The 14949-nt window shown below is 46.3% G+C and overlaps 1 protein-coding gene across 1 annotated transcript in view; it reads right to left on the bottom strand.

Annotated features, from left to right (window-relative positions):
• Positions 1–14949, bottom strand: part of ERG (ETS transcription factor ERG) — a 286020-nt gene that overhangs the window by 185404 nt on the left and 85667 nt on the right. Inside the window, exon 3 of the mRNA XM_070045389.1 lies at positions 5160–5247. Within this exon, the coding sequence (XP_069901490.1) occupies positions 5160–5198 (39 nt within the window). The 5' untranslated portion in view covers positions 5199–5247. The remainder of the gene's footprint in view (positions 1–5159; positions 5248–14949) is intronic.

Below are 14949 nucleotides of genomic sequence, written 5' to 3'. Positions count from 1 at the left end.
TTCCCAAATATCATGCCACCTTGAGCTGCCCACCTTGATCTTCCCTTTCTCTTCTTTTAGTATCTTACGTTCTTCACTGTAAATATCACTCTTACACAAATATGATATGTGATACTTGTGCAAGTTAAAGAATAAGAAGCAAACGCTCTTGTATGCATCCTCAGCCCACAACAGGCAATACCAGGATCTCAGAAGCCCCCTGAGTCCCTCCCCCAAGTTCTCCCCTCCCCCACAAGGCAATTTCTATCCTGAATTATGTACATATTGTGCCTCTGTTCTTCCTTTTGCCACATACATGTGTGTCTATGAACAACATATGTTTTGTAGTTTTGCCTTTTTTTTTAATCTTTATACATGGAATCATACTGTGTATAAAGTATGATACTTTATTCTTAAATAAATACAGTATGATAAATACAGTATGATACTGTACTTATTCCTCTGTGACTTTTTTTTCATTCAACCTTGAGAATCATGCACATCAATGCACAGACACAGGTAGATGTTTGTAGTTTTTTCTTCACTGCTGTGTAGTATTCCATTGGAGGGCTAGACCACAAGTTATTTATCTGTTCTCCTGGCATTTGGGTTGTTCTAGTTTTTTGCTTATGCATGCTTCCTGGCACCTGTGTGCAACAGGGCATATACCCAGGGGTGGACCTCCTAGAGCACCATTAGCTTCAGAAGTTAACGCCAAACTGGTACCAAAGCACAACTGGTATTGTACCAACTTACGACCAGTGTGGAGGAGAGGACCCTCTGTGTCCCATCCATGGTAGGAACTGACATTATCTGTATATTATTACTATTATTTCCCTTATCTCCTAACCACCTCTCAGAGCAACTAGCCAACATGTCCCATATATGCACTCATCTCCTCTGATGTGGTCATGGTATGTTTTAGATACATATGTATCCATGAAAAGTACATGATGTCTTTTGGGAAGTGTACATGATTTCCTATGTGTAAATAGTATTGTGCCACAGAGCACATTCTGTTTTAGATTTTTTTCCTTCAATTCAGTATTTTTTAAGACATACCCATGTCACTCTGTGTATATCAGACACGACAATATTCTGTCTTCGAGACGGATATGTTATCCTCATTTCACAGACCACAGGAGCTCTCAGCGGGGTCTTGGTGCATTACCCGTAATAACAGCTCACTGAATCCTCACATTAACCGCCAAAGTAGGTGCCTCCACTTCAGACAAGAGGAAACCAACGCACAGAGAGATTAAGGAACTTGTACAGCATCACCGAGTTAGTAAACGACAGGGCAGGATTTGAACTGAGTCCTAGGACACTAGGACCCTCTCTCTTATCCATGATATGAACCTAGCTAAGAACATGCAGCTCGGAGAGTTTTGGGAACCAGCATCTCTGGGTCACACAGCCAGTGATCCATGGAGTAGAACTAAAATTGAGACCCTTCCCCTCTCAGTCCCATCCTCCTTTGGCCAGTTCCAAAATGTCTAGTAATCCAAGTGGGTAGTTGATGAATGGCAAAGGGAACAATTACAAACTGTACCAATCAGATGTTTCTTTAAAGCTAGAAACTTGACTACTCTCTACTCTGCTCATCCTCTTCGTCTCTAATGTTAGTAAATGAAAATATGAAAATGGAGCTCTTAGGAGGAAATGCAATGATGTAAATCGAGAATTCCGATGAGAATTCTCATCGGAATGAGAATTCATGACCAAAGTCTTTGTCAAGTCCTAGTAAAATGGATTTTCTAGTCTTTTTTCCCTGCTTGGGATGTAACAGAGAAGAACCAACCTGACTCCCTATCAGATCCATTCCTTCAGCTCTAACCCTTGTGCTCTGTTGCCTGTGCTTAGTCATGCTGGCTCTGCACCTTTTGTAAAAGAACGTTGCCTATAGCCTGAAATATACAGGAGAGCCCACTCTCAAGGCTCTGACTTTTAAAGGTGAAACACTTTTCCAATCATATAGAGATAAAAAGTTGCAAAGCAGAGAATAACAATTGTCTTGTTGGAGGTTGATAGGACAACTGTGACCAGACCCACGTGGACAGCTGCAAGAACAAAGGATTCCGGCACCAAGAAGTCTGCAACAACCAGCCACACCCCCTCCCCTTTTGGTATAAAAGAAGCCTGAATTCTAACTCAGGTAAGATGGTTCTTTGGGACACTAGTCCACCATCTTCTCGGTCTGCCGGCTTTCTGAATAAAGTCGCTATTCCTTCCCCTCAACAACCTGTCTCTGGATTTACTGGCCTGTCATGTGGCAAGCAGTTCCAACTTGGACTCAGTAACAGGGGTAAGAGTCTGGGTCTATCTTTGGCAGTGAAACGTGCTACCCCTTAGCAGAGCAGAGGCATGGTCACATGGCCTAACCAGCTCAGAGCATACTGGTGTGACACTCACCATAATTTCTATTATAAGACAGTACTTGGAAGGGCCAGCAAAGAAAGACAAATCAAAATGTGCTTAATAACTTAATATTTTCATCAATAAAGAATAAGCTGAAATACGTTTAAAGTTCTGTTCATTTTCTTTGTAAATCAATTGCCACAATTGTTACATTATTTAAATCAAGAATATCTAATATTTCACAATTATTTACCATCCTTCCTTTTTAAAAACTACTTCCAGCTCCTTAAATATATGAAAGGGTAAAAGTAATTTGCTCTGGCAGAAAAGAACTATAGGAAATTTTGCAGAATACACTTCCTAAATAAAAAGGAACATTTCTTTCCTCCAGGTCAGCCTATGGAGGGATACGAAGGCCACATAAAGTCTTTATGGCTGTCTCCGTGCACACCTGCCAGGTGAAGTCAATTCTGTGGAGAATTCAAGTCCTTTTCAGATGAGAAAACCATTTCTGTAGCAGTGAGCCAAAGACAAAATCTTCCACTATCTACATTAACATAGCAAGTGGAACCTGTCACGTGTCATTTATAAGAACTTCCTCTCCCAGAAATAAGAGCTGCATTCCTCAGCCCACAACCAGAAACTTCTCAGCATAGAAAATTTTACTGAATAAATTCCCCAAATTGGGTATTTTAAGGGAACAGTGGAAGGCAACCTATTTTCCTGACTGTTGTCAAGGACACCAATTTCATAAACAAAAAAACAAGGAAGTCCAGGAATAATTATTCAAATTGCAATAGGTGGAATTTGATAGATTTACCAAGGAAACAAATGTCTTTAATGCAATTCTCTCTGCCTCAAAGCCAACATCAGCTATTAGTATATGCAACTCTAAATTACCAAATCATCTTCAAAAGACACAGAAGCAATTTTAGTTGAAATTTGTTTTTTAAGAAACTCTCAGGGTTCCATTTCTTAAAATTATCTGTCAGTTATATTTACGTTAACCAATGTGAGGGTAATAAATCAGAGCTAAAAACATAGCTCATTCCTGAGATCAAATACAGAACATTTCTACTAAACACTTTTTCAGAGATCATGTTTCTCAGATGTGTCTGTGTGCACTTGATGAATTAACTTTTAAAAATCTGCAATAATTTCTTGCTGAATTCATCTTTTCCTTCTGGTTGGTTATGAATAAAATGCCAGTCAAAGTGGATTTCAGTTGCTGTCGCTCATACTCTGAACTACAGAAGATATTTCTTATATCAACTTCTTTCCCTGAGAGCTTTTCTTTGCATCCTGCAGCTTCATGGTCAACAGAGGCTAAAAGAAAAAAGTCCCCTCCCCCACTCAGTGTGTGGCACAAACACACTCACCAAACACATTCCAGATATTTCTGAAGAGACCTTATCACATCCACAGGAGTTTTCCCACTTGCATTTTTGTAGACATAATGTCCATGCCCCAATCAGTTATCACACAGAAATCAAATGACAGTGTCAACCCAGAGGATCTGCTCCTGTCCGTCCCTGGATGACATTCAGAAAGCTCCACACCCCGGGACTCCCCGCATCTCTGACACTTGCAGTAACACCCACAAAGGTCAGAAAATGCATTTAAACTCTTATTACTTCTAATTCCACTTTCAAAGAAATTAAACACGTATGAATGTGAGTTGTACATGGTACATAACACTTTCTCAAATATACTGCTTTTGAAAAGCATGTGTGTGTGTCAATGTGTGTGTGCACGTGTCATTTTGGAGGGCGTTTTATATTTTAGTCCAAAAAAAAAAGATAAATATTTCAATACCATAAACTTTCCTCTCCTTTATAAGCCACTTTCCATTTTCAATAAATGTTTTAGGTAAAGAGTAAAAATTAGTAAAACCGATGAGACCATTTGGGAAAATGAATTTATATGGGGGAAGCCAAGAACTGGCAAGGTAGTGAGTGAGTCGGGCCAATGTAGACAGCTGGACCAATCAGCACAGGTGTAGACAGCCTATCTGGATCATGTAGCTCAAGCCCCAACTTTTTCTGTAACTTTTATTTGGGTCAAGTATATGAAAACCATCACTTCGTTTCTCCCGGTGGCTATAACCATGTGTACGCGGAGTATTGAAAGGAATGGGCCGGCTTCCTCTCAGGGACTTGCTTTGGCTGGAGTCTCACTTCCCTGTTGTTCTCTCACCTCCAGAGCTCCAGGAAGAGCTGCCAGTGAGCAGGCGGGGCAGGTGTGGGGTGACAAGCTGCTGAAGCGTCAGCACGCCCAGATAAAACGACACGGCTGAGCACTGGAAACCCTCTCGTCTCTCCCTAGGTAACCCCAGGAAGTGTAAAGGAGTTGAACGTAGAACAGAAGTTAGAGGATTTGGATGTGGTTTTCAATGTTAACTCAGGGGTCAGCAATCTTTTTCTGCAAAGAACCAGATAGTAAATATCGTCGGCTTTGCCACCCTACGTTCTTTGCTGGAAGGACTCAATTCTGCCATGACGGTGTGAAAGCAGCCCTAGACAGCATGGAAATGAGTGTGTGGCTGCAGCCCAGGAAAACTCTCCTTCTGGACAATGAAGTCTAAATTTCCTATAATTTACATGCACTATGAAATATTCTTCTTCTTTTGATTTTTTTTCAACCATTTAAAAACTTAAAAGCATTTTCTTAGCTCATGGGCTGAATAAAGACAGGTGGTGGACGGGGTCTGGCCCACGGCTGTGGTTGGCTGACCCTTACATTCGCTGACAGGTGGGCAGGCATCTGCAAACGTCCAGCCAAGGAGGAAGCCAGGGCAGCTTCCTGGCCGAGCTAGAACCTACCTTGATATGAGCTGCCGGGTCTGGGACAGTCTGAATCATGTCCTTCAGGAGGCCAGCACGGTTACCATCTGTTCAGAACCTGAGGCAGCTAGAAGACACAAAGGGGCAACACAAATAGTAATAAACGACCAGGTTTCTTTGTTTGGTTTTCCATTAGGACTGAACACAACACACCAATGGTAAAATAACCCCAGCTCTGCACTAAACATTTGCCTTTAGATATGCATAGTAAATGAAGTGACGAGAAAACCCAGTTCTCTCCTGTTGGGAATATCACTTACTTTTAGTCCCCAAAACCCTAGTATGACAAGTCCCATCAAACCCAAGTCAAATTCAGTTCATGCACATCATTTTACAAGGGTAGCATCTACGAGTGATCATTTAAAGGAAGAAATGAGACATCCAAAATGATATTTTCTATTATATTGAGAGAACTGGAGTTTTGAACTTTCTACTGAAACTAATGCCATCTACACCTCGGTAAGCCTCATAATTAAGCACTTAATAAAAAGCACAGATACCGGTCATCGAGCGCTTAAGTGGCAGCCCTGGGGCTAAGGGCTCCACACGCATTTCTCATTTAACCCTGACCACCACTCTGAAAGCTCACATTCCCATCATCTGGTCGGGGATGTGGACACCCAGGGAGGTGGCTAATTTGTCCATGATCACCTGATTCTCAAGCAACAGAGCCAGGATTCAAGTCAGACTGGCCTCACTCCAAAGCCCATAAGAAACTTTGGTTTGACATAATTAACAGGTTTCACCCTGTATTTTGAAGATACTTTAATTCATTTGAAAATTTAATTTAAACTTAAATGAATGAAATATTAAGGTGCCCATACTCTAGGGAGAAACACTTCATCCAAAATTTTCCTTTCTTCAGATTCTGCACCAGTGCGTTCTGGTTCTTGTCTGTCTGCCCCTCCCCATCGCAGGTTCTCCACCCCTGCCCCATGCCCCCACCCAGGGCTGACCCCTACAGACTACCTCAGCTGGGCTCCTTCACCTTCTGGCCCCCGTCAAGTTTGATCAACATGACACCACCTGGAGATCACGAGGCGGGAAGAGAGAAGAGTAGGGACATTTTGCCCCCAACCCTTCCCACCATCCACTTGAGGCTCCCTGCAGTCTTGGCCACGGTCTGGCCATAGCTAGATCCTATGGGGACCTCTCCCATCCTCGGGACCCTCCCCCAGGGCTCCACGCTCCAGGAACCATTCCCCAATCCAACTCTGGTTCTCTGTAGATCTTAGCCATCAGTTGTTTCCTGGCACTGAAAATACCTCTTCTAATTTACATTTTTAGGGGCCATGACTTTTTTATTAACTATTATTTTTGTGTGTTTTCTTCTTGGTAAATCTGGCCTATGACTCTTAGCAGTAGTAAACCACAAAACAAAAATTCACATCTTCATTACAAGACTACAGACACAAAAGCTGACTTTCAAGTAACACATTACTCCAGGGATCTGCCAGGGCACTCGCCGAGTCCCAAGTACATGTGTATTCTGGGCTTTCCGACCCTCTCAAGGCGCAAACACATCCACCTCCAACGTAGATGAGCTTCTCACGGGAGGTCTTCGCCTCCGGGTCTGTGTGTGGGGTGGGTCTGTCCCCCACGTGGCTCCACGGCGTCCTCCCAAGATCAGGGGAAGCTTGGCTGTCCAAGATGACGAACTTGGAACCTTAGACATTATTTTTTCCTATAGCCAAATGTCTTGATCTTGGAAAGTAGGCAATTTCCCCCCTAGGTCTAAAGCAAGTCCTTCTGGGGGATAAGAGTTGCTAAAAATGCACAAGGAATGAAGCACTGTCTTGAAATTGAATTGGGCAGCTCTTGAAGGTCACCCACGCTCTTGGCGCACACGGGAGAGGACAGAGGATGGCAGGCAGCCTGGACAAAGGTCTCTCAGAGCTGGCTCCTCTGGGAGCGGGGTGGATGGGTAATTCCTTCCACTCCTCCGAGACGGCCTCCTCAGGGCAGCAGAAGTCACCCCAGGAAAAGACTACTCTGCCCCTAGGGTCATTCAGCCCAGAGAGGTCCATCCTGGAGGTTTCCTGACAAAAGCAAGTCCCCCCACGCAGGACCCCACATTCAGGAACGACCGCTTTCTCTGTAGGTTTTAGCACCTCTCTAGGGTAACCCAACCCACACAGTCGCTGCCCCCCTGCACCCACACGCTGCTGCTCGTACCACAAGCTTGTCCCCTCCCCTCCAAGCCCAGCTGAGTTAATGACTGCCTCTGATCCAAAGAACGCTGCAGAAGGGATGCTCTGGGGGCCTGAGCTCAGAACTTCATAGAACCAGAAGCTTTCCCTTCCTGCCTCTGGGAACCCAGTCCCTGTGCCCCAGGGCAGCACGTGGCAGAGGCCTGAAGTGGGTGTCCGGCTGACACCTGCACCACGTGCCAGGCCCACGAGGGAGTCATCCTGGACATTCCAGAATGGTGGTTTCTCAGATGACTCCAGCCCCTGCTGACAGCAAGAAAGGAGAACTACTGTCCAGCTGAGTCCAGTCAACCCACAGGGTTATGAGAAATAGCAAGTGGGTTCTTGTTTGAAGCTACTCATTTTGGGGCTAGTTGATTACACACACAGATAATCAAAATACCCTTCATGTGTTGTAGATACACAGAGAAGGGAGACTAACTTGCTTACATTTTCCTGTCACACTATGGTAGATTAAATGATGGTTCCAATTCTCCACTCCTCCCGGGGTCCCTGCCTTTTGCCATGTGACTGTGGTTCCCCTCACTAAGTTGGGTGCGCTTCCCCAAGCCTTGTTTTTGGGCTGCCCATTGGACTTGCTTCATTCAACAGAACACAGCAAGACAGCCCAAGTCTCAAGAGGCATCAAGTGTCTGCACTTGTAACTTTCCAGCTCCATGGGAACACACCCAGGCTAGTGTGCTGGAGATGAGAGGCATGTGGACAAAGCCGAGTCATCCAATCTCTCCAGCCCAGACCACTCTAGATCATCCATCTGAAAGACCACCCATCCCCAGGCTTGTGAGGGAAACTACAGAACCAGAACTGCCCAGCCAAGGCCAACATGGCCGACCCACAGGCTCATGAGCTGAACAGATGCTACTTGTTTTAAACCGCTGAGATTGGAGGTATATTGTTACACAGCATTTTTGTGACAGTCAATTACTAATATACACGATACGTTCTTAATAACCGGGTTACCAAGATGCCCCTTAAAACTTTCCTAGCTAGAGAGATAAAAGGAGACTCCAACAGAAATTTCAAAGGAAATTCATCCCAACCCACAAACAAACCATTTCCATCCATCTAAGAGACATGATCTCAAACCCTTATCCCACCCTCAAAATGAGTCTGGAAACTGAAAAGTAACCGAGAAACTCCAACCAGAAGACTCTGGGATTCTCAGAGCCCTTCTCAGGAACAGCCGAGTTCTCACTTAACATCGTGGGACCCTGTCAGCCTGCTGGAGATTCCAAATATAATGAAACGGAATCAACATTCTGGATATCCAAGACCATAGAAACATCTCAGAAGTTACAAAGGCCATTCAATCTGTAACCAAGCAAGACATAAACCTAATAACAACTGTTTATGTCTCATGTCTTGTATGGGGAAGTTTGGGGCACTTTCAACGCATAAAGATGAAACTGTGGGGAAGGGGATAAATAGATTCCAGATGCAGCACTGTCGCTTGTCTACCCCTCCAGGGATAGAGATGGGGAAACAATTCACACAGATACCCAGAGGTCCTGAGAGCAGACGGCCAGTGGCAATGCCAGATGAGGGACATGGATGATACCTAGGGGAGGGAAAGAGCTGAGTGATACAGAGAATCAAGGCGATGCCACCAAGAAGCCTTGAAGAACAAGAGGCATGTACACTGGCAGAAAGGCAGGGAACAAAAATTCCTCCCAGCTCCTCCACCTTAGGGAGCCAGAGTCTATGACCCTAACCCACCACCACCATCAGGTCATCATCCACTCAAGGGATTTACTAACCAGAGCGTGTGAATGCTGCTGCCATCCTCCAAACCAGACCAGCCAAGAAGCAAAGTCCCTAAAGCCCAGAAGGATGAAAGTTCTACCTCCTTTCCCATGCCTCTTCCCTCCACAAATCCCTTGACTGTTTCTGCAGTCATTTGGTGTCTGTTCTTTTTGCCATTTGAGGGGTTTTTATGGATTTTTTAAGAGCACTTCTAATTTACTTTTGTGTTTCTAATGAGCATTTCTCAAAAATTCAGTCATTGATGAATGACGTGACGCTTTTATATCGCTGTGGGAGCCTCTTCTATTTTCTATTTTACTTGCCCTTGAAGCCTTGCAAAACCTGAATCCATGTTATCTAAAAACCCTTTTACTACCTATTTCTTGCAATAAATTCCTTTGGTAATGTATATGTTTATGACTTTGGATTTCACAATCCAGTATTATTTTATTACTGGGTATCTTGAAAAATGAAACGCTCCCTTCTTCGTTCTTGTTTTGCAAATGCCAATGGCTTACTACACAGAAACACATATTTGATTTGGGTTGCTTTAGCTATAACCGCATCAAGTGTGGACTGGTGCACAGGGCCAAAGGGAAAATAAGCATTTTGTAATTGGAGAGGCAATACTGTAAAAATGGTTAAGAGAAGACCTGCATATCTGCATGGCTGGGGCAAGAATAGAAACGGGCGCTCCCTAACCCTCTTCTCTTCCCAAGCCAGTTCTGGCCTGTTTGCAAGGTCCCCACACAGTCATCAGGACACTCCAGTCCACACGGCCATGCTGGCCATCCTTCAGGCCTAGAGAAGCACACACAGGACCGGCCCAAGGAGATGGACTGCAGGAAAGAGGCCTGTGTAGGCCCGAAAGATGCTCAGGCCAGTTTGGGCAGGAGTTCTGGGTTCCCAGGCCCCTCAAGGGCAGTGTGGAGTGGGAGATGGGCAAGAGAAGACCCTAGAAGGCATGGGGGCAGGGCTCTCATGGAGGGTAGTGCATCCAAGCAGAGGTGCAGCGTCAGATGGAAGATGGAAGCCAGGTTCGGTTTCCCTCCTCAGAAACCTAGAAAAGGTCACTCTATTCTCTATGGTCTTTGGTCACACATCTGTAGAATGGGGATATTACCGTGGGAGAATAAAAAACACACTCGGCCTTTGTTGGCAGTTCCTGGCACAGAGCTCTTAAATTTCCTGAGTGCTAAGTGTGACAGGACCATGTCTTGCTCCAATGAAGTGACTCTCGGCAAACCCCTAGAAAGCTTCAGGATGGTCTCAGAACCACCAAGCCTGGGTGAGAGGCCTGGCACTTTCAGCCCCACCCGCTTCCTTTGGAGGGAGAGGAAGAGCTGGAGATTGAATTCATAATTGATCTTGCCTATGTGATGAAATGTTCATAAAAACCCCGAAACGACAGGATTCGGAGAGTTTCCAAGTTGGTGAGCACATCCATGTGCTAAGAGGGTGGTCCCCCCCTGACTCCTCGGAGACAGACGCTCCTGTGCTCGGGACCCTTCTGGACCTCGACCTACAAACCTCCATCCGTCTGTTCATTTGTATCCTTTATAAGAACCTGTAACAGTAAGTACAGCAGTGTCCTGAGTTGTGTGACTCCTTCTAGCAAATTACTGAACCCTGGAGGGGGGGATTGTGGGAACCCCCAACTCTGAAGCCAAGGTGGACAGAAGGGTGGGTAACCTGAGGACCTGACACTTTCTGCTGGCCTCTGAAGTGGGCGGCAGTCTTGTGGCACTGAGCCTTTAGCCTGTGGTGTCTGGTGCTAACTCCAGGTACTCTCAGAATTGAATCAAATTGTAGGATACTCAGTTGGTATTGGAGAGTTGGAAGACGGGTTGATGGTACTGGAAAATACGCCACCTATTTGATGTCAGGAGGGAAAATCCCCTCAATTACCATCTCCAAATTGATGTTCAGCCGTTCACACAGGTGTGACGCAAGATTTGGCCAGCCTCTATTGCAACTGGTTTGTCCCTGAGTAGAGCTACTGTGTAGCTAATCTTCCCTGCCTACTCCATAAGGCCTTTGTGAGGATCAGACTGAACCATGCCTCCAAAACCTCTCACAGTGCTGTGTGCAGAGTAAGCACTTAATCAGTGATAATCATTTTGGGGAAGAAAGCACGCATTCTGATCTTGTATAAAATCTTGCACCTTTGAGGAAAACAATTCTCAAGAAAGAAATTGCCAGTTTTTCATAAGGGCCCTTTGTCCTTAATGTTAAAACCGAATTTTTAATTTCAAGCTAACTAGTCATTAAGTGAGGACATTTTAGATGAAATGGCTCTGAGCAAACTCATCATAATGGATCCATTCACTGAATGAGCTGATCACGAGACACACTTGTTCTAGATGAGTGGGTATTAGGCATGTCAGTCCCTTACCAGCAAAACCTACCCTAAGTACTGCACAGGGCTGACTCTGCTCTGGGCAGTGGTCTCCTAAATGGAGTGTGAGGCCAATGAGACGCCCACCTGGGGCCCACGATTTAAGGAGGTGCCCCACCCCCGCCCTCAGCCTCCTGCAGGTGCTCAGCCGGCACTGAGAGGGGGCATCTCCTTCAACTTTGTGCCTCACTCGGCTGACCCTGGCCCCAGCCCTGGTGCCTGCACTCCCCGAGGTAAGCAAGAGAGACCAGTGGGGGCTTCCCTGGTGGCCCAGTGGTTCAGAGTCTGCCTGCCGATGCAGGGGACATGGGTTCGTGCCCCGGTCTGGGAAGATCCCACGTGCCACGGAGCGGCTGGGCCCGTGAGCCGTGGCCGCTGGGCCTGCGTGTCTGGAGCCTGTGCTCCACAACGGGAGAGGCCACAACAATGAGAGGCCCGCGTACCGAAAAAAAATAACGGAAAAAAAAAAAAAGAGACCAGTGGAAGGTGGAAGAATGAGAAACCAACTGTACCTCTATATTTGTCTAAAAATAAGAAACTGTACTCCTTCAGTACGATATGGCTTATCTTTCCAAATGAATACAAATAACTACTTCAGTGGGTTGAACTGTTTCCATCATGCAACCCTTCATGTGTTGGAGCCCAAACGCCCAGTAGCTCAGAACGTGACCTTATGAGGAGACAGGGTCTTTCTAGAAGTAATGAAGTTTAAAATGGGGTTATTAGGCTGGGCCCTAACCCAATATGATTGGTGTCCTTATTTTTTAAAAAAAAAGGGAATTTTGAAACAGAGACCTGTGTAAAGGGAAGACAATGTGAAAACACAGGGAGAATACAACCGTCTACAATCCAAGGAGAGGGGCCTGGGAAGACTGTCCCTCACAGCCCTCGGAAGGAACCAATTCTGCCCTCACCTTGATCTCAGACTTGCAGCCTCCAGAGCTGGGAGAGAAGAAATTTCTGTTGTCTAAGCTCCCCCAGTCTGTGGTACTTTGTTACAACGGCCCTGCAAACTAACACACCTTTATTTTCAATATTTTAACTGATGAAGGATACAGGCCCTGATGGGGGCATGGCCTCAAGAACCACATCCAATTTAATTGCACTATTTCTTACAGGACACAAACTCTGCTCAAGGACCGTCCCAGGCACCATGGACTGTTGTGCCATCTACTCATCACTCCTGGCTTCATGTCAGCAGAGAAGAGACTCTTTTAAGTTCTAAGGCTTGAGTGAGTGTTATATGGGGCCCACCATAATCTCTTCCAACCCCTGGAATGCTTTTCGGGGGGAAGCCTGACAGTCCTGAAGAGCTAAGGGGCATGATTCGTAGATAAAGTGCTGAAATCCTCCACCTTTATTTATTTATTTTTTTGCATAGCTAATGAATGTATAGACTCAATCCCTGTGTGTGCCTCTCGAAATGAGGTTTCAATTGAATTCAGGCAAAATAACTCTAAAATCACTATGAACCAAACCTAGTAACAGGACAGAAAAAATATAGTTATCATAAAAGCACAGGCCTGTGGACACTGTTCTTGGCCCTTTGGCTCTTCTGGAAGACGCAGAAGAAAGTGGAAGGCAGTGTAGAAGGGAAGAGTTGTGATGACTGCAGTACTTAGAAAGCAGTGATTTTAAAAACTCTACAGGAGAGACCTTCAAGATGGCAGAGGAGTGAGACGTGGAAATCACCTTCCTCCCCACAAACACATCACAAACACATCTACATGTGGAACAACTCCTACAGAACACCTACTGAACGCTGGCAGAAGACCTCAGACCTCTCAAAAGGCAAGAAACTCCCCATGTACCTGGGTAGGGCAAAAGTAAAAACAGAGACAAAAGAATAGGGATGGGACCTGCACCAGTGGGAGGGAGCCGTGAAGGAGAAAAGGTTTCCACACACTAGAAGCCCCTTCGTGGGCGGAGACTGTGGGTGGCGGAGCGAGAGAGCTTCGGAGTCGTGGAGGAGAGCACAGCCACAGGGGTGCGGAGGGCAAAGTGGGGAGATTCCCGCACAGAGGATCGGTGCCGACCGGCATTCACCAGCCCGAGAGGCTTGTCTGCTCACCCGCCGGGGCGGGCGGGGCTGGGAGCTGAGGCTCGGGCTTCGGTCGGAGCGCAGGGCGAGGACTGGGGTTGGCGAGAACACAGCCTGAAGGGGGCTAGTGCGCCACGGCTAGCCGGGAGTGAGTCTGGGGAAAAGTCTGGACCTGCCGAAGAGGCAAGAGACTTTTTCTTACCTCTTGGTTTCCTGGTGCACGAGGAGAGGGGATTAAGAGCACCGCTTAAAGGAGCTGCAGAGCCGGGCTTGAGCCGCGGCTAACAGCGCGGACACCAGAGACGGGCATGAGACGCTAAGGCTGCTGCCGCCACCAAGAAGCCTGTGTGCGAGCACAGGTCACTCTCCACACCTCCCCTCCCGGGAGCCTGTGCAGCCCGCCACTGCCAGGGTCCCGGGATCCAGGGACAACTTCCCCGGGAGAACGCACGGCGCGCCTCAGGCTGGTGCAACGTCACGCCGGCATCTGCCGCCGCAGGCCCGCCCCGCACGCCGTGCCCCTCCCTCCCCCCCGGCCTGAGTGAGCTAGAACCCCCGAATCAGCGGCTCCTTTAACCCCGTCCTGTCTCAGCGAAGAACAGACGCCCTCCGGCGACCAACACGCAGAGGCGGGGCCAAATCCAAAGCTGAGCCCCGGCAGCTGTGCGAACAAAGAAGAGAAAGGGAAATCTCTCCCAGCAGCCTCAGGAGCAGCGGATTAAAGCTCCACAATCAACCTGATGTACCTGCATCTGCGGAATACCTGAATAGACAACGAATCATCCCAAATTGAGGAGGTGGACTTTGGGAGCAACAATATATGTATATTTTTTTCCTTTATCTCTTTTTGTGAGTGTGTATGTGTATGCTTCTTTGTGTGATTTTGTCTGTATAGCTTTGCTTTTACCATTTGTCCTAAGGTTCTGTCTTTCCCTTTTCTGTTTTTTTTTTTAGTATAGTTTTTAACGCTTGTTATGATTCGTGGATTTGTTTTTTGGTTTGGTTGCTCTCTTCTTTCCTTTTTGTTTATTGCTTTTTAATTTTTTTATTTTTAATAACTTTTTTATTTTAATAACTTTTTTCTTTTCTTTCTCTCTGTCTCTGTCTCTGTCTCTCTCTCTCTCTCTCTCTCCTTCTCTCTTTCTTTCTTTCTCCTTTTTCTTTTGACCCGTGTGGCTGACGGGGTCTTGGGGTTGTGGCTTAGTGTCAGGCCTGAGCCTCTGAGCTGGGAGAGCCAAGTTCAGGACATTGGTCCACCTGAGACCTCCCGGCTCCGCGTAATAGCAAACGGCAAAAGCTCTCCCAGAGATCTCCATCTCAACACTAACACCCAGATCCACTCAACGACCAGCAAGCTACAGTGCTGGACACCCTGTG

The sequence above is a fragment of the Globicephala melas genome, chromosome 4, assembly GCF_963455315.2.
Source record: "Globicephala melas chromosome 4, mGloMel1.2, whole genome shotgun sequence".
NCBI classification, from domain to species: Eukaryota; Metazoa; Chordata; class Mammalia; order Artiodactyla; family Delphinidae; genus Globicephala; species Globicephala melas.
The sequence above is the reverse complement of the archived record's forward strand: the minus strand, read 5'-3'. Positions and strand labels throughout refer to the sequence as shown.